At 39.9% G+C, this 18,380-nt stretch overlaps 1 protein-coding gene across 1 annotated transcript in view; it reads left to right on the top strand.

Moving 5' to 3' along the window:
* Positions 1–757: 757 nt before the first annotated feature.
* OTC (ornithine transcarbamylase) overlaps positions 758–18,380 on the top strand; it is a 68,406-nt gene continuing 50,783 nt past the window's right edge. Inside the window, exons 1-3 of the mRNA XM_057717706.1 lie at positions 758–997; positions 13,718–13,856; positions 15,319–15,400. Of these exons, the coding sequence (XP_057573689.1) occupies positions 921–997; positions 13,718–13,856; positions 15,319–15,400 (298 nt within the window). The 5' untranslated portion in view covers positions 758–920. The remainder of the gene's footprint in view (positions 998–13,717; positions 13,857–15,318; positions 15,401–18,380) is intronic.

Genomic DNA, 18,380 nt, shown 5'->3' with positions numbered 1-18,380 from the left:
AATCTATGACGCTTATTGAACTGTAAACGCTGTAAAGGTGAGATCATCTTCCTTCCCTGAAATTCCAGCCTAACCCAGTATCCAACAAAGAATAGATTTTGAAAATATCCAATCTATAACTGGATGGATAGAATGAGTGTGAAGCTTTGGATGGCCCCTTAGTGATCCGGAGAGGCTGCCAGGGGAGGAACATTTGGTATCTCCCCGCTTCTGCATATTATGGGTTTCTGCTGGAATTAATAGGCAACTCTTTATTTATTGAAGACCTACTACATGTAAGGCACAATGGGAGCTCCAGGACTCAGATCTTTTTACTCCATCTCCAACCCCACTCCAGCTTTTTGCCAACAACAACAACAAACAAAACCAAAAAAAAAACCTTCCAGGGTACACCTCTCTATTTGTTTTTGTGGAAAGATTGGGACTTGGAGGAAAGTGATATCACTGGAAATACTCAGGGATGTCACATCTACATCTGGGGTTTTGCACTGCCAATTTGCATTTCTTGAAGGAGTTATTTCTATGTAACTTAACAGCAGCCAGCACTGCAATGTCTTGCATATATTATATGCTCAATGAGTACTTCTCAATTGATTTTGTACAAGTATGTGACAGCACAAATATAGTATGAAAAATGAGGAGTCTGAGCACCCAGAGTCAGGATTCCTTCTCCCCTCCCCCCCAAAAAAAAGAAAAAAAAAAAAAACAGTGGTGGAGCTTGGCTTAAAGTTCAAATGCTCCTGGACCCTGCCCTGCAGTATCTCTAACCAGGAGAATTTGATAAGGCAGTTTAACGGTGATACTACCTTTGCTCTCTCACTGTAATCGAAAGCATTCTTAGCTTTCAGGTGGACCCCACTGGCTACCTTGGTGTGGTGTTTTTAAGAGCACAGAGTCATCCTTTTCACTATCAAAAGAAGATGCTGTTTAATTTGAGGATCCTGTTGAACTATGCTGCTCTTAGAAACGGTCACAATTTCGCTGTTCGAAATTTTCGGTAAGTGACAGCCAGAGATTTGAGTCTGACTTAGGAACCATGGTGATAAATGAAATTCTATTCTGCACAGGAGTGCAGCCTTCTAAGGCCTCTTTCTGCAGGGTATAGTGCCACGTTCTACCCTTATTGGAGACAGCTGTCTCTTAATTCCAGCTGAGCTTTCATTTCTGAGTCCTCTGTAATCAGATTTCACGGGGCACTGGGAGGTGGACGTTGGGTGAGGGGACTAACTATGGCAGGTATAACAGACTAAATGTTCTTGACATCTTCCATTTGTGTACGTTCTAAAGGAGCAACTGGCTGAAGGAAATGAGAGGAACTAATTTCCATGGGGCCTTCAGCTTGTATTTGGGTTTGCCTGAAAACAATATATCATTCTAAGGCATGGGGATCGATTCATTCTTTAAAAAATAGACCCCAAAAGAACAACTAGATAAATATTTACAAAGCTGCTGCCAAGGAGCCTTGTATGTGATGAGGATAATGATATTTGTAAAAGAAAATCCAAATTTAAAATCTATTTCTGAAATTTTTGTTAGCACATGAAAGGAGGCTGTCTCCAATGAATTCATTATAAAAGCTGCATCCTCCTCACAGCCCATTGGCCACGCATGCGGTCCAGGATGGTATGGAGTGTGTCCCTGGGGAAGGGGACAGGGGTGATGGGTTAATTGGGGAAACAAGGCCATCAAATGCAGACATTGTTACCAGAAAGCTTCTAGAGCAGTTGCCTATTAATAATCAGATAGAATTTTCCCAGTGCCTCTTTTTTCAAAAATATTTATTTATTTATTTGGTTGTGCTGGGTATTTATTTATTTAGTTAGTTGCACCTCATTGGCTCCTTAGTTGCATCATGTGGGTTCCTTAGTTGCAGCACGTGGGCTCCTTTAGTTGTGGCATGTGAACTCTTAGTTGTGGCATGCGTGTGGGATCTAGTTCCCTGACCAGGGATTGAACCCGGGCCCCCTGCACTGGGAGCATGGAGTCTTAACCACTGCACTACCAGGGAAGTCCCCTTCCCCAACCCCAGTGCCTCCTGACAACCTAAGCCAACTTCAAAATGACCTCGATGACTCCTAACATTAGAAGCTTCTAGTCTGACATTTTCTCCCACTGTTAGGAAGTGGCCCTGTGACTATGGCCCTGGGCCTCCCTTCTTTGGGCCACCTGCCTGCTCCGGACCACTCAGAAGCCAGGATGACATTGTAAATGATATTGTAAAGTTTGGACCTCAGAGCCACAGAATAATGCCTTCTTTTATTTTACAGATAAGGTGAATGAGGCCCAGAGAGATTATGGGGTTTACTAATTAGTGCCAGAGTTAGTCCAATAAACCAAGAATCTGGAGGAAAGCTCAGGTTTAGAGTCTAAAGAACTGGGTTCAAGGCTACTACCACTCGCTGGCTATATAACCTTGAGCAAGTCACTAAACTTTTCTGTGATGTTGCTTCATTTATAAAATGGAAGAAAGAGTAATACCTGTTCTGCCTACATCATAGGGTGGTTCAATCATTTATTCAATAAATACTTATTGAGCACCTACTTTGTGCCATGCCCTAAGTAAGGTGTTGGAGGTACAGTGGTAAATAAGGTAAATAAGTTTTTTCATTCCAGACACATGAAGTCACAGACAGTCTAGCGATTATCAGTGAGATAATGTGTGTGAAAACTATAAAGCGACAGGCAAATGTTTATTATTTTATCATTCCATCCCACTGAGTTACATCAGATAAAAGTGTGATGAAATTTTATTTCATAGCCGTAGACAAAGACTCCTCACTGAGCTGGAAATAATCAACTGAGTGAATAACCAAAGCTTGGAGCTTAAACTTACACTCTTCTTTGAAAATCACAGTGATGACTTTTTTTTGTTGTTTTTTTTTTAACCATTGTTACAGGTTAAATTTTTACAAGTAAAACCTCTTCCAAATATTTAGGCATTTTTTGGTATTTACTAAGATTCTATTTTCTCTATCCAGTAGCCAGACTATGATTCTGAAAATCCTGGCTAGCCATCTCTCACAGTGAATGGGGGCTGAGGCAAAAGCATGGCTAAATCAGCCCAAGTCCATACCTGCTACTTGAAAATATGAAAGCCTCGAATCACCCATGTCATTAGCAACTACAAAGCATGAGTTTCTGTTGAAAAATGGCATAACACTAAAATGGTGTCATTTTCCGGTGACATGAGTATCTTTCTTTCCTACTCTTTTCATTAGCCACCCTAGCTTCCGGCTAGATGAATTCAGAATTGCTGATCTCCAATAAGACCTACAGTCTTTGATGACCCCTTAACAACAGAGAAAATCTCCTTGTCATCTCTGCTACTTCGATTTTCAGCTTTCTACAGAGAGTCGGGTTCTTCACCACCCCCCACCCCTCCACGACCCCCAACCCCCGTCTCTCTTGGGAAAGGCGGAGGGCCCTTGTTATATACCATGTGAGTTTAGCACTAGAGAGTAGTAGGAAATATGTGGTTAGGGTTTGGCAATGCCACAAAATAGGGACCGCACAGTTTTGAAGTGAGCAGCCGTATCACATGGACATGATAAAATAACCGCTCAAGTGAGGCTGAATCCATCTATGCAGGCTCCCGGATCAATCATTTTTAGTCAATTATTTCTTTTTTTACAAGATCAATAGGATCAGACACCAAGACTGCTGCAAACACCCAATCCATAGGCTTTTCATCTCACAAACAAGGCTCTAGAGCCTGGCTGTGTTTGGATAATAGACAGTGTCCTATGATTTGTTGCCTATTAAGGAAACCACTTATAGCTTTTAAAGAAACCACTAAAAAAATATCTTTCTTTATCAGAGAAGACCAATTTGTAAGTGCAGTTCAATTTCATCTCACAAATAGAAATTTCTTCAGAGAATATTGAGCTAAGCCACCCAATTCTGTGGAGGTTATGGATCGGAGCTGGAGGTGACTGGTTTTCAGGTATTTCATTCCAGACCTCTCTAAGGGCTTACAGAACTCATTAAGTTCCCTTCATCCCACACACATGCCCATCTATACGCACATGGACACACAGACAAAGCGATCACAGGCCATCCATGCTCTTGTTAGAGGAGAGAAAACAGTCCTCTTTGATTATTCACATTTTCCATCATAACTGAAAATGAATGTCTTTTAAAAAACATACTTCTTGACTTCAGAAAACTATACAAGGCATGAGACCAGGAATGGAATGGGGTCATGATGTTTCCCTCGGTCAACAGCAGAATTGGGGTTTTATTTCTAGTTTGTTATTTTTAGTAATTTAGTAATTTAACTAAGATAAAAGAAGCAGAGGCGGCCACAGATTTTCAACAGTTTCACGTTTCCAGCCCTTTAAAGAGTAGGTCTGCACGAAGGTAATCCTCATCCCACTCTTCAATTTCCAGATGAGGGCAAAGTTTCACAATTTTAGAATACTGACAACCTAAGGTATCTTAGAAACCATCTAGTCACCCAGTTATCAATAGTAATTTATACCATATATGAGCATGTGGCAACAGTGAGAAAGGCTGCAAGTATATTCTTATTAATAAATTATTATTATTGTTAATACAGGGAAATTTAGAAATGATTTGTGCTTTTATTTTCCAAATCAATAGGATCATATTCAAGGGTTTTGTGAAAAGAGCGTCACTCTCCCTGGTCTGCGTTGCAATATACCTTTCTGAGATGGAAAGAAAGAGGTGAAATTAAAGTGAGGCCACTGAGAATTCAGATGGCGCCAGGATGGCCTGTGGGAAATCTTGCATATATGAACTTCATGAGTGTTGTGGAAGACAAAGACATGAAGAATCACTCATTTGTAGTTCACGTTCTTACTTTTTCAGTTGAGGAATTAAGGCCAAAAATGGAAAATGATCTTCCCAAGGTCATAGTTGAACTAGGACTCAAATTTGAATATTTAAAACCACCTCTCTTTTCATTCCACTGCTTTGATGACTTTGATCCTTCCAAATTGATCAAATTGGCCAATCTACCCTTGCTCAATATCCCCCCACTTTTTAAAAGATATAGCCAAAATATCTCAGTAAAGAAGAAAAAAAAACACCAAGAAAATATGCCTTCTGTATCAGTCTGCAATGTTAAAGAAACACCAAAATCTCTGCCATAAAGCCCACTGGCCCTCTCTTATCCTCCAGAAGCTAAAGTCTTTATCTCAAATTCTCCATGGGGATGAAAATATCATTTAACGCTGAATTTTTTCCTATTCTGGCAAAGTTAGTTTCTGACTGACCGCATTTTACTTGAATTAAGCACTTTCTCTTCCAAGAAAATACAATTATACAAGGGAACACATCCAGGTTTCCCCCACTACTCCAAACAATTTACTAGAGTTGGAAAATGCAGACTCTAGCAATGAAAGGTTTCATTCTGCCAATAGAGAATACTCTTCCATTTTCCAGCTAGGAAGATATTTGGGTAAAACTAACACAAGGGTCTACTATTACCTTGGCCTAACTTCTTAGCATTCAGTGATTTGGGACTGAGAAATCTCTGTAATTATTTTTTTTAAGGGATAAAGTTAATGTAATGAACAAGTCTTGCCTTTTTCAATAGCTCTGACCGCCATGACAGTTTTGACGGAAAATCTGTACGTGGTTTGCATTGTTTTCTCCAATACGGTATCCAATATGTTGGCTGAAGAATGATAATGTGGTTTAGGTCTGGTTTACCAAGGCGACACGCTTGAGTACAAAGAGACCAAGCATTTTATGGGAACACTAAAATAGTGATTCTGGCCTTGGTTCGGATGCTTGTGAACCTAAGTAGGCTGCTTCCAACTGAAGCATCGGGTCTCTATGAGAACTTAAGAGCCAATTAGGCCAGCGGTTTTACCTGGCTAACTTGAGTGTGGGTTTATCACCAGAAAGCAAGAAATGCTTGACACAGGCAGGAAAAAAATGGGCCTGTGGAGGAGGCATTTCAACATGGTACAACTGTTGAGGTTTTCTACTTTTCTCTAATTTTCAAGTAGCATAGGAAAGAGGTGTGGCAGCTCCATTTTGGAGTCAAGGGAAGGTCTATGAGGAGACAGTAAACAGGATAGGAATTTAAACTGGAACCATTGTGTTTGCTTTCCTTCCAGTGATAAATTTTCCTGGTTAGCTCTTGATATCTATGAAAAACAACTCTTTTTCCCAAGCCAACATTTCCTGCCCCACCTCCTGGATAGAACTGAGAAAGGTGGTGGCTGCTCTAATGATTTTTCAATGGTATAAACAGTATGACCCCCTTCACCAGGTGAGATACAGTTTTTAAAAAATTTTCAAACCCTCACAGGCTAGTATGAGAGATGTACAGGATCTAACTCTCTACTCTGTCTCCAAGAACCCGGGGGACTTACTCTGTCCAAAAGGGGTTCATGGAGAGAGGTAAGCAAAATATTGGTATAGTTCATTAGAAATGTACTTCAGATTTGGCCCTCGTGGTACTATGGGCAAAAACTTATCCCACCAGGTCCTCTCTCCAGTTTTCTAGGTTTCTGAATTCGACTCAGGCTGCTATTCATAGGATCCAAGGTTATAATGCATTTGTTTCACATGCATGTGTCCAACCACTGTTCCCAGTAGTGCAAATACATTACTGGAGTGGTTGAACCCTAAAGGATTTCAGTTTTAGCAACATTCTAAACCACAATCAAGTCTTCTCCATGACTCTTAGGTCTTGGGTTCAGCCCAGGCCACAGCCCCACTTGCTCTTGCCTCAACAGTAATTCTGTTTGGGGGGCTCTTGGTATCTTTTTTGTCATCAGACTTTAGTCAGGGCATTGAAAATCCATCATGGTAAATCTCTCTAAATTTATTCCCAGAAACCTGTTAAATTTCTTATACAAGTTGATTTACTTCCACCTCATTCATTCATCCATTTACTTAAGAGATATTTGTTGAATGCCTACTATATCCCAGGCCTTGCAATAAGCACTGGGATATACTAATGAATAAAACAGGCAGGATCCCTGACATCATGGATCATATAATCTAATGGGAAGATTAAAAGTAAGCAGTAGAGGACTTCCCTGGTGGTCCAGTGGTAAAGAATCCTCCTTGCAATGCAGGGGACGCAGGTTCCATCCCTGGTCAGGGAACTAAGATCCCACATGCTGCGGGGCAACTAGCCTGTGTGCCACAACTACTGAGCTCGTGCGCTCTGGAACCCGTGCACTACAACTACAGAACCCACGCACCCTGGAGCCTTCATGCCACAACTAGAGAGAGAAAACCCGCATGCCACAACTAGAGAGAAGCCCACACGCCACAATGAAGAGCCCACGCACCGCAAGGAAAGATCCCTCATGCCGCAACTAAGACCCGATGCAGCCAAAAAAAATAAAAAGAAAACAAACAAATTTTTTAAAAAGAATTTAAAAAGTAAGCAATAAACAGACACAAATATATATTAAAAACTGTGATAGGTGTTATGGGCAAAATGAAGGCAAAGTGGAGACTACTTAGTACAATCAGGGAAGGAATTTCACAGGAGGTGGCATTTACACCCCCAGCCTAAGGATGAGAAAAAGCCAGACTTGAGAGCTGAGGGGAGAGTGTCCTGGACAGAAGGAGTAGTACGTGAAAAGCGTCCTATGATGGGAAAGCATCTGCGGTACTGACAGTCCTTCCTTTGCATGGTCCCAATATGCAGGAATTTCAATTACCACAGTTTAGTTAAATAACACCAGCCACCCAAGTACACAGTTCAAATTTCAGTTGCCATGGTATATTAATTGTGAGTAGCTGCATAAAGTAAAAATTTCATTGCTGGCTCTTTGGTCCACAAATCACTATGTAAATAACAGATGCACTTCATGATCAGTGACCAATCCCATCACTTCTCTCAAAGTCTGCTGCTGATTGCTCACTGTGCTGCTGTTACTCAGTTCACATACAGACAGCAAAGAGGAGAGTTGTTCTACCTTCTTTTCTCCCAGTGATGATAAGCCCATGCGACATTTTATAAAAATGGATAGTCAAAAGCGGGGATTGTCTGACAGAGATGAAAATGCAGTAGAGAAAGAAACAAATTATAACACTGGCAGTTAAATTTGAATCAGGTGCAAATGTATTTATAGAAGAAATAGCTGACTGCGGGATTGTTGACCCTGCTACTGTTTGAGACTTTCTAGCTATGTAGCTAGAGGAACTTAGTGAAGACAAGCTTATCAACATAAACGAGTACAGTGGTTATGACCAAAAGTATGAAGATGTTGCAGCGGAAGTGACAGCAGCAAAACACTTCACGTTAAAGGAATTCTCAGAGAAATTTTACAACATTGAGAGTGCAAGGGATAACATGTTGGAAGTTGATCCAAACTTAGAAAGAAGTACGACAATTCAGCAAAGCATAAAAAAGATGCTTGCTCTGTTTCATAACTTATGTGATAAGAAGACAGCATACACTATTCAAACTACTGTAGAGTTTTTACAAAGAAAGAAAACTATAATTCTTGATGTTTCTAATGGTTTAAATCACAGCATACTAAATATGTATCAGTTTTAACTATTTTTTTCATTTCCTTAAGCATTTATAACTGACAATAAGAGATCTTAATGTTTTGACAAAAAAGGTTAGGTCACAGAACAATTGTGATTTTTTTCCATTGATTATTAAGGTTGCTTTGCACCGTTTCAGATTCAACAGTTATTTACAGTCCCCCACTGCTGTGCAAAGCCAGAACGGTCTGCATTTTTTTTTTTAAAAAAAAGCTTATCTGCTAACATTTATTGATTTATTGGAGGTGTGATCCCACAGCAACAGGAGTGAGGGCAACATTGTCAGCAGCTGCCATGTGGAGACTAGAGTCACAAAGAGGTATTCTTCTGATCACTTGTGGTCTAAGGAAAAGAATTTGAAATAAGGTTTCCGTCACTATATAAATTTGAAAATGAAAGGTCCGGACAAGAAAGATCTGGACTAGAAGGGAAGATTCAAGCAGGATGTTGGTGTCTTCTTTCTATCTTTAAACTCAAATCTGTCACTGGAGAAGTAAAAAGAGCATCTCACAACATAATCCCAAAAGCAGAACATTAACCTTAACCCTAAACCTAACCCTAACCCCATCTCCAACTTAGAAACTTCTTGAAGTTTGTAAGGACAAATTTGAGACCTTTCACCTCTCCCAATCTGTCTTCTGTTTGGGCAGTAAGAGCTGGAAGTTGGAGCTTTTTCGAAGTTGCTAAAGGTGTTGCTGGTCCTCCTCTTTCACCATTATTTTCCTACTTCCTTTCATGGAAAGGGGGGAGAAAAATCAGTTCCCTACAAAATTTTCATTTCCAATTATTTTTCTCTGAGATTCAACCACACCACCACAATTCTAAAATCTATGACATTCTCTTAAATGAAGCATGTAGTCCTGTGAGCTTTTAGAGGGGAGTAGATACAACAAAACCCTGTAGGGGCTGAAAGTGGGGGAAGGTACTGAATCTCTTAAGTGCCGAAGTTTGGCGACTCAGTTTTTGTGGGCTCCAAAATAACCAGGAGTCTGAACTTGAACTCTATGGAATAAAAAAGGCCTGAAAATTAGCTCAAGGTTTGTTTTTCCTATTTTTGAGGGATGTCAGTTCAACACCTATAGTGATATTTCCCAAATTTCTTGAATCCTAGGGAGTGGGGTTTTCCAGGAAAGCTTTTCTTCCTTCCCCTTTTAAAATAATATTGGAGGACTCCTTAAGCCATGGAATATTAATGTGTTATTGTAAGAGAGTCAAGAGAGTTTATCTTCTGTAATTTTATGTTGTTTGAACCTTATTCCGGAAGAAAAAATATTCTCAAAGCCGCCCTAAATGTGAATTGGGAAAGATTAAGCTGCCATGCCTCCACTCCAGGCCAGACATATTAAACCCATTTACAGATCCCCAGAAGAAGAATCCAGTTGATCCAGAAAAATGCATGAATATCAGGCAAAGGATTCACTTCTCAACAATATCAGTACTTGTATATTCCAAGTGTTGCTTAATATTATCACTAATTAATGTTATCAGAACCAAACATAAAACCAAAATACATACATAAAAACAAATTTCCTACCTCACCGCGATGTCTCTAAAGTTATCAAATTGCTTTCTGTTACTACCTAGATCATGGACACAGTTTTGTAAGCTTTTTACTAGGGTTCCAGTAGAAGGAAGAAAATGAGTATTGATTCTAGAAACTTCTTTAGTCAGCACATTTTCTGTATATTTACAAATTTATTTTTTAAATATTTGAGTCTTAGTCTAGACTTTAGAATTTTTATTTATTTTTCTTTATGTTTTGTTACGGGCATAATCTATTAGGATAGTAACACATATATTATAAGTAAGTAAACACACATTGTGGGTCCCTTTTCAAAATTTTTTAATGTTAGGGATCTATAAGAAAAGAAATGAGGACAACTGCTTTAAAGAAATTTCCATCTGGAGAGTATATGAATCACATATGTTTAAAAGTTGAAGGTGAGGGACGTACGTCCCTGGTGGCGCAGTGGTTAGGATCCGCCTGCCAGTGCAGGGCACACAGGTTCGACCCCTTGTCTAGGAAGATCCCACATGCCGTGGAGCAACTAAGCCCGTGTGCCACCAACTACTGAGCCTGCGCTCTAGAGCCTGTGAGCCACAACTACTGAAGCCCATGTGCCTAGAGCCCGTGCTCTGCAACAATAGAAGCCACCACAATGAGAAGCATGCACACCGCAACAAAGAGTAGCCCCTGCTCTCTGCAACTAGAGAAAGCCCATGCACAGCAACGAAGACCCAACACAGCCAATAAATAAATAAATTTTTAAAAAGTTGAAGACAATGGTAGATCTTTTAAATAGGAATGTTGAGCAAAATTTTAATCCATATATAAGCTAAAAACACTAATTTTTAGTAGAGTTGAGTATGTCATTAGTATCTTATATCCAATCAATCAATCAACCACTAGCCTACTAACCCACAAACCCTCCATCTTTATGGAAGTTCCTTTCCTTACTAACTAGAATCTCTGAATTCTAAAGGGCTTAATCTCACAAAAGGTTTACTGAAAAAATCTGTTCACCTACTGAACACTAAACAAACCAATAAACTCTGCTAGAAAGTTGGATACTTAGTGAAATATTCATTTGTCTAAGTTGACACCACGCAGTGGAAACAACAAATTGAGTGAATTTGTGATTTTCGTACCTATTATCTTGTCATCGATGCAAAAAGGTAGAAATTCCATCAGAGAATTTACTCTTCATCTCAAGTAGCACAAGCTTTTCTTCTTAGGCTGGAATTCAAGCATGATCATTTTGTGACAGTTGTTTTACTCCTAGTAAACTTAAAGCTTAATACATGTGGTGAACCACAACTTGTCCTTGGTTATTCATAATTTCTAATGGTATACAATACTAATTAGTGCTAAGTAGAGGTAACACCAGGAATACTGAAAGAATAAGTGCTGTCCATTCTATATACTGATTATCCCAAATAACAATTACTGTCATCACAATGTAACAGAATGTCACAGTGGGACTCTGTCTCAGTTTCTGCCCAGTGCTGACTCTTCCCTCATTCCAAAGTGAGATGCTAGACCACTAAAACAGAACTTGCAAAGGAGATACATAAGAATTCGTTTTGCAAACCAGTGGTGACTGCCTCCAGCTTCTAAAATGGACTGTAGAAACCAAGCAATGAGTTGTAGATTTGAAGAGGATTTTTGAAATGTTACCATTGTATATAATGTGCCCCACGTGGAGTATTCTTCCCTCACCTCAAGCCTAGGGAAAGTGGCTGCAATATCTTCAATAGGAGAGCTTGGAGACACAGTACAGTGATGTCAGGCCTATATGTGGAAAATCTAAAGTAAGAGGGACTGGCTGGCTAGCTGTTTTGATGGCAGAACAAGAGTCTATGCTGGGATGGACCCAACTCTTGTCAAAGCAAAGAACGTGCAGGGCTTCCCATGAACCAATATGGATGGAGAAAGAGACCAAACATGGTATTCCTTCACATCATGACCTAGAGACCTCCTGAAGCACCCAGGAAGGAGGGGAGAGCTCAGCAAAAAGAGTTTGGATGTGTTTCCTTGAATTGCAAAGGAAACGTAACTGTCGGCCATTAAGAACTGCAGACATGAGAAATTCCCAGTGATGAGCGTTCTCCAAAGGACCCATAAAAGCACCCCAGAAGAGAATTAGCCTCAAGCATCTACACCAATGCTAGATTGCTAGAACAGAAGCAGACTTTGCCTGGCCCTTAACTCCTCACCTTCCCTTGACTTTACTTGGAGGAACTGAAGGCAGGGAAACAGCTCATGGTCCCTCTGCCCCCTGTGGAGGAGGTCAGCTTGAATTAGGCATGAGCTGGAAGGAAAAGGGTGTTAACCTGTAGTACATTTCTTAAAGTTAAAAAAAAATCATCATTATTGTTACACATTCTTTTCTGAGACTCTTTGAGGGAATAAGGTAAGCAGAGGGGGACTTCCTAGGTGGTGCAGTGGTTGGGCATCCACCTGCCAATGCAAAGGGCACAGGTTCGAGCCCTGCTCCGGGCGGATCCTACATGCCGTGGAGCAACTAGGCCCATGTGCCACAACTGCTGAGCCTGTGCGCTAGAGCCCGTGAGCCACAACTATTGAGCCTGTGTGCCGCAGCTGCTGAAGCCTGTGTGCCTGGAGCCCGTGCTCTGCAATAAGAGAAGCTACCAAAATGGGGAGCCTGCACACCACAATGAAGAGTAGCCCCCACTCGCCTGTGTGCAGCAATGAGACACAACACAGCCAGCAAATAAATAAATAAATAAATTTATATAAAAAAAAGTAAGCAGAGGACTTTTTTTCTTGAAAGTTACTAGAAAAGCCACATGGTCCATTGTATCTGACCAGGGACAAAGAACAAATCTTTAAGAACAGATTTGGGGACTTCCCTGGTGGCCAGTGGTTAAGAATTTGCGTACCAATGCAGGGGACACGGGTTCGATCCCTGGTCCTGGAAGATCCCCCATGCCTCAGAGCAACTAAGCCCGTGCACCACAACTACTGAGCCTGTGCTCTAGAGGCCGCAAGCCACAACTACTGAAGCCCACATGCCTAGAGCCCGTGCTCCGCAATAAGAGAAGCCACTGCGATGAGAAGCCAGAGCATCGCAACGAAGAGTAGCCCCTGCTCATGGCAACTAGAGAAAGCCTGCGTGCAGCAACGAAGACCCAAAGCAACTAAAAAAAAAAAAAAAAAAAAAAAGAAAAGAAAGAAACAATAGATTTGAGGAATAGTAGAGGAAAAAGAATGAAATTGCTTTCTATTGTATGTACATTACAAATTCTGTTTGCACCATCTAATGATTTCAATAATAGCTAAAATTTAACAAATACTATATGCCAGACACTGTCTGATTTCCATGTATCAAATCATCCCTACAACAACCCTAAAAGATTATCATACTCATTTTCTAGGTGAAAAATTTAGGTGCAGAGAGAGTTTAGGTAACTTGCCTAACTAGTAAGTAACAAAGCCACTCATATGGTTATCTCCAGCAGAGAAGAATTCAGCTTCTTTCCTCAAATTTTTCTTTTCTCTCAATGTTCAAAATACTGGCTATCCAAAATGTAAACCACAGCCATATTAATTTTAAGGCATTAGCACTTTGCAGAGACACATGAGGCTACACATTTGCTATGTTGCTATGTATTTGCTATGTTTTGTGTCAAGAATTAAACAATGAATTACCATAGGACATGGGTTTTGTTTTCTTAAACATATATTTCTTTTTCTTTTTTTCAGATGTGGACAACCACTACAAAATAAAGTACAGCTGAAGGGTCGTGACCTCCTCACGCTGAAGAACTTCACAGGAGAAGAAATTAAGTATATGCTATGGCTATCAGCAGATCTGAAATTCAGGATAAAACAGAAAGGAGAGGTATGTAGCATTTCCACATTACCTTCCACTGCTACCAATCAGCCTTTTTAAAGACAGCCTTTCCAAAGAAAGAAGGAAAAGAAAATACATTAAAATTCCTAAACAGTAGCTAAGTAATGAAACCACACAGGCAAGGTAATTGACTATCACTGAGTGTACAGGCATATAAAAAGCATAAAAATCAGTTATTCAATGACAAGTCATTGCATTTCTTTCATGTGGAATGTTGAAAGTCATTATTAACTGAATCAGAACCTAAGGAATCATTTCTGTGGAAAGATTTTATTTTTATACCTTCTTTCTTTTCTCTGTGCTTTCTATCAAATGAAAAGTAAGGATGCATTTTTTTCTAGCAACAAATTTCAATTGTGGATGAATATCAGATATATCATCATTAGGATAATTTCAAAAAATTCAGGATGATGTGACAGTGTTAAAAATTTAGATTAGCAAAGAAACAATTAAATGGTAACCAAGTAGGAGAGGAGATAGGATATGGCACTTAGCTGGAAGCATTATTCTGCGTTTCAAGCAGTTTATGTTTGAAACACGCTTAATTAATGCAGCAGCTTCATTTAGACTGCTTAATTGTGAAAGCGTTTTCCTATTCCAAGCTTGTTCAAAAACATTTGAAAGAGCTGGTTTCAGGTTAAGAAAGTTTTACACAACCTTGATTTTCTTATCTAGTTCACTAGCTCTCCAAGTTCCTAAGAACAAACTGAAAACAGGAGTGACTCCTCCAACTGCTATGGGTTCCTATAGAAAACCTTGAAAAAAGGAGAAAAGATCCCCCAAGGTCCCAGGCTTTTGTTCTTCACATTTTGTGGTGAGGAAGGTTAGCTGGCAGGAATCTATTTGTTCCAGAACTCATCCTATCAGGAAGTCCATCTACAGACAAGGAAGGAGGAAGAGCCCCACTCCACACTCAAACTCTCCAGATTGTTTCCACATGACTTCCAGAAACAAAGTCTTTGCACTCTCACAAGGATCCATGATGAAGTGTAGCTGAAACTCTGGGGCTTCATCTTTAGGAGTTTGAGTGCCCCATGTTGCGACAGAGAAGCACGTCCCTAGCTGAGAAAACACTTCCCAACCAAGTATCTTCAAGGTCATTGAACATTGGTAGAGGTTTCCATGGATTTAAGTAAGAAGATGGTTCCAGTATGAAATATGAATATACTTTGGAACAAATGTTCAGGTTGAACCCAGAGCCACTAATACTACTTTCTCATTACATGTCAGTAAGCTGTGGGAGTTCCTGTTCCCTTCCCCCATTTGTATACAACATGAAAAAAACACTCTAAATTCACTTTTTAAACAACATCTGAACGCTTATTTGGGAGCAGTGTTAATTATTCTACCTTTTCTCATAATGTAAAGAGTAAGTTTTGAAACATAATCCTTGCTGTTGCATATAAAATGTATATTTCATTTTAATTGTATTCTTGTCCTTGACTTTCAGTATTTGCCTTTATTGCAAGGGAAGTCCTTAGGCATGATTTTTGAAAAAAGAAGTACTCGAACAAGACTGTCCACGGAAACAGGTGAGTCCATAGACAAACTTGGAATTGTGTTGAAGAAGGGGCCAGAGGGTGAAGACCTGGGAGGAGCAGCCCAGTGGAGGGATTTGTCTGTCTCTTTGGCAACAACAAAGGGAAAACACTGTCACTGAGAGTAGCAGTGCAAGCCTCTGAATGCTCTTTCCAATTCTCATAGAAGCTGTAAGCAGAAAGGTGATCCTCATCTGTAGGGATTCCATGAGGACTTCAGTAGAAGTCCCAAATAATTCTTCATGTTCAGTACCAAATGTCAGTGGGCATAGATTCTCAGGCCTCCAACTCATGTGAGCAAGAAATGTGTATTTTTCTAACATGTAAAGAGCTTTTCCTTGCTTGTATCAGTTTTGCTGGATGATGGAAACAATCTCTGCAACGCTAGGCAATCCTCAGTGGTTTCAGTGTTTACTTTGTCAATTTAGGGTCTCTTCACCCTTTCCCCACAGTCATGGTTAAGTCCTGGCGAGTATCTCAATGTCAAGGCATCTAGGGCTATGGGGTCATTGGTCATCAGGACACCATCATCAAATGTCTATGCTGAAATCTGCTGGGACTTCTGTATCCCTATTGGACCTTGACTGGCTCCCATTTACTGTGGAGTTTGCTTTACTCTGATCACAGGATCTGAGGTAGCTCTTGGTTTGGCTCTCTCAACCTCTGGGCAGCTCTCTCAACGCCACAGTGGGCACAGAGATATTGCAAAGCTCCTTCTATCCTATCGTTCGTTCCTCTTTCTGGGTGCTCCTTTTCAATACTGGTTATCATTTTTTAAAATCATTAGTACTTAAGAGAGGTGTTCTTTTTTGAAGTCATCAAAAGAATCGATTAACATAAAAATTTCTCAATTTTAAGTTTTTTTCAAATTATTTTTTCTTGGTTGTTGGTGTTGTCTACCACGTTTCTTTGTTCAGATGTTATTTTTGATTTCAGATATCCCTGAATAAGTGATCAGTTTAACCAAGCACATATCATGTGGTAGTTAAGCTACTAATAAAACCAAGTGTGAAGATTTAATAAGCTTTTGGGTACAGACCCTGTGCTAAGTGCTCTACATTAATTACGTGGATTACCTCACTTAATCCTCAGGACAACTCCATGAGGGTGAGACCACTGAGGAAAATAGGCTGAAACAGGTTCAGCAAAAGGCCCACAGACATATAGCTAAGAAATGGCAGACCCAGGATTAGAACCTATTATTAAATGTATTTTTAAGTGTCTAATTTAATTTGGACATTTATTAGCCATGTTTTATTTTAGTAAAGTTGTTTCAACAGGTGGTATTAAGCATTTTGTTAAATGATGGTTTTCTATAACGAAATGCTCTGGGACTTCCCTGGTGGTTCAGTGGTTAAGAATCCACGCTTCCACTGCAGGGGGCATGGGTCTGATCCCTGGTTGGTGAACTAAGATTCCGCATGCAGTGCTGTGTGGCAAAAAACAAATTTTAAAGCCCTGAAATTTGCACAAAATTACAAACTATAACATCAAATACATGAGAAAAGGAACATATGACCATAAAAAGTTATGGTTCACAGAGTATCCATCATTATCCACAATAAATACCCATGGGTCTCACTGCATATGGCATCCTGCCAAACTCAACAGTAGGAGAATCAGTCAGAGTAAGCAGCTGATTTAAATGCATACAGAAACAGTAAACCTCAACCCCAAACATGGCAGAGAATTTCTATTGTGTACATGTGCATCGTAATAGTTGTCGGTTAGCACAAGTTTTCATCAAAACATGTTACCTTGGTATTTAGAATGAAAACAGAATGTAATTAAAACTGTCAATTGCTACACGAGATTTGTGTCAGCCTCTGGGATGGGGTGATCCTCTGAGGACAGTCCTTAAGGATTCCATCCCAGGCCTGAGTTGCAAAGATACAGCAGCATTTATATTTATCTCGGGGGACAAAATAAAATTCTCCACCCAATAAAATAGATAACTAATAAGAACCCATTGTATAGCACAGGGAACTCTACTCAATACTCTGTAATGACCTATATGGGAACAGAATCTAAAAAATGAGTGGATATATGTATGTGTATAACTGATTCACTTTGCTGTACAGCAGAAACTAACACAACATTGTAAATTAACTATACCCCAATAAAAATTAATTAAAAAATTCTCCACCCAAATCAAGCCATATTAAGTGCCCATGTAATATTTTTATTAAAATGGAAGACACCTACAGAAAAGTACATAAATCATTAAGTGTACAGCTCAATGAATCATTACAGTACACACATCCTTGTAACTAATACCCAGATAGAGAAACAGGATGTGAATAGCACCCAGAAGCCCTCCCTTGTATCTCCTTCCAGTTGCTACCCACCCCACCTCTGCCCTGAAGGGTAACCATTATCCTGGCTTCTTACCTCACAGATTAGTTCTGCTGTTTTCAAATTTTATAGAAATAGAGTCACTCAGCACATGCTCTTTTGAGTCTGGCTTCTTCTGCTCAGAATTATGTTTGTGAGCTGTATCGACGTCTCTGTGTGTAGTTGTAGCCCATTCATTCCTCGCCCACTCTTTGTGTACGCCTGCCTGGCGAGCTGCACAATTCTCCTGTGTGTCTACTGATGATTATACTCTTTTATTGCAAATTAATTGAGCAGATAGGCAGATACATTTATTAATCTCGGTAAGTGCAGTAGCTGATGGAAAAATGCACAGGGCATCCTAAGAGATGCTTCTTTTCATTATTTAACACTGGTATTTGACTTTCAAGGTGAAATAGAAGCTAGTGCTTTCCAAGCTGTTTCAAATTCATCATCTTTACAAAGGTGGCAATATAAAAACCATGATACTATGCTGCAGGTACAAAAGTGAGACACAGAGAGTTTAACAGCTGCCTTAGTTCTACCAGCAAGAGCTCTCAGGGCCTCCATATTTCCAGAGCGTGAATTCTATTTATACCTCTTCTTCCAAAGCTTGCAGGGATCCGTGGAGAAAAGAAGG

This window comes from Hippopotamus amphibius, chromosome X, assembly GCF_030028045.1.
Source record: "Hippopotamus amphibius kiboko isolate mHipAmp2 chromosome X, mHipAmp2.hap2, whole genome shotgun sequence".
NCBI lineage: Eukaryota > Metazoa > Chordata > Mammalia > Artiodactyla > Hippopotamidae > Hippopotamus > Hippopotamus amphibius.
Note: the sequence above shows the minus strand (reverse complement) of the source record. Positions and strands in the feature narration are given on the sequence as shown.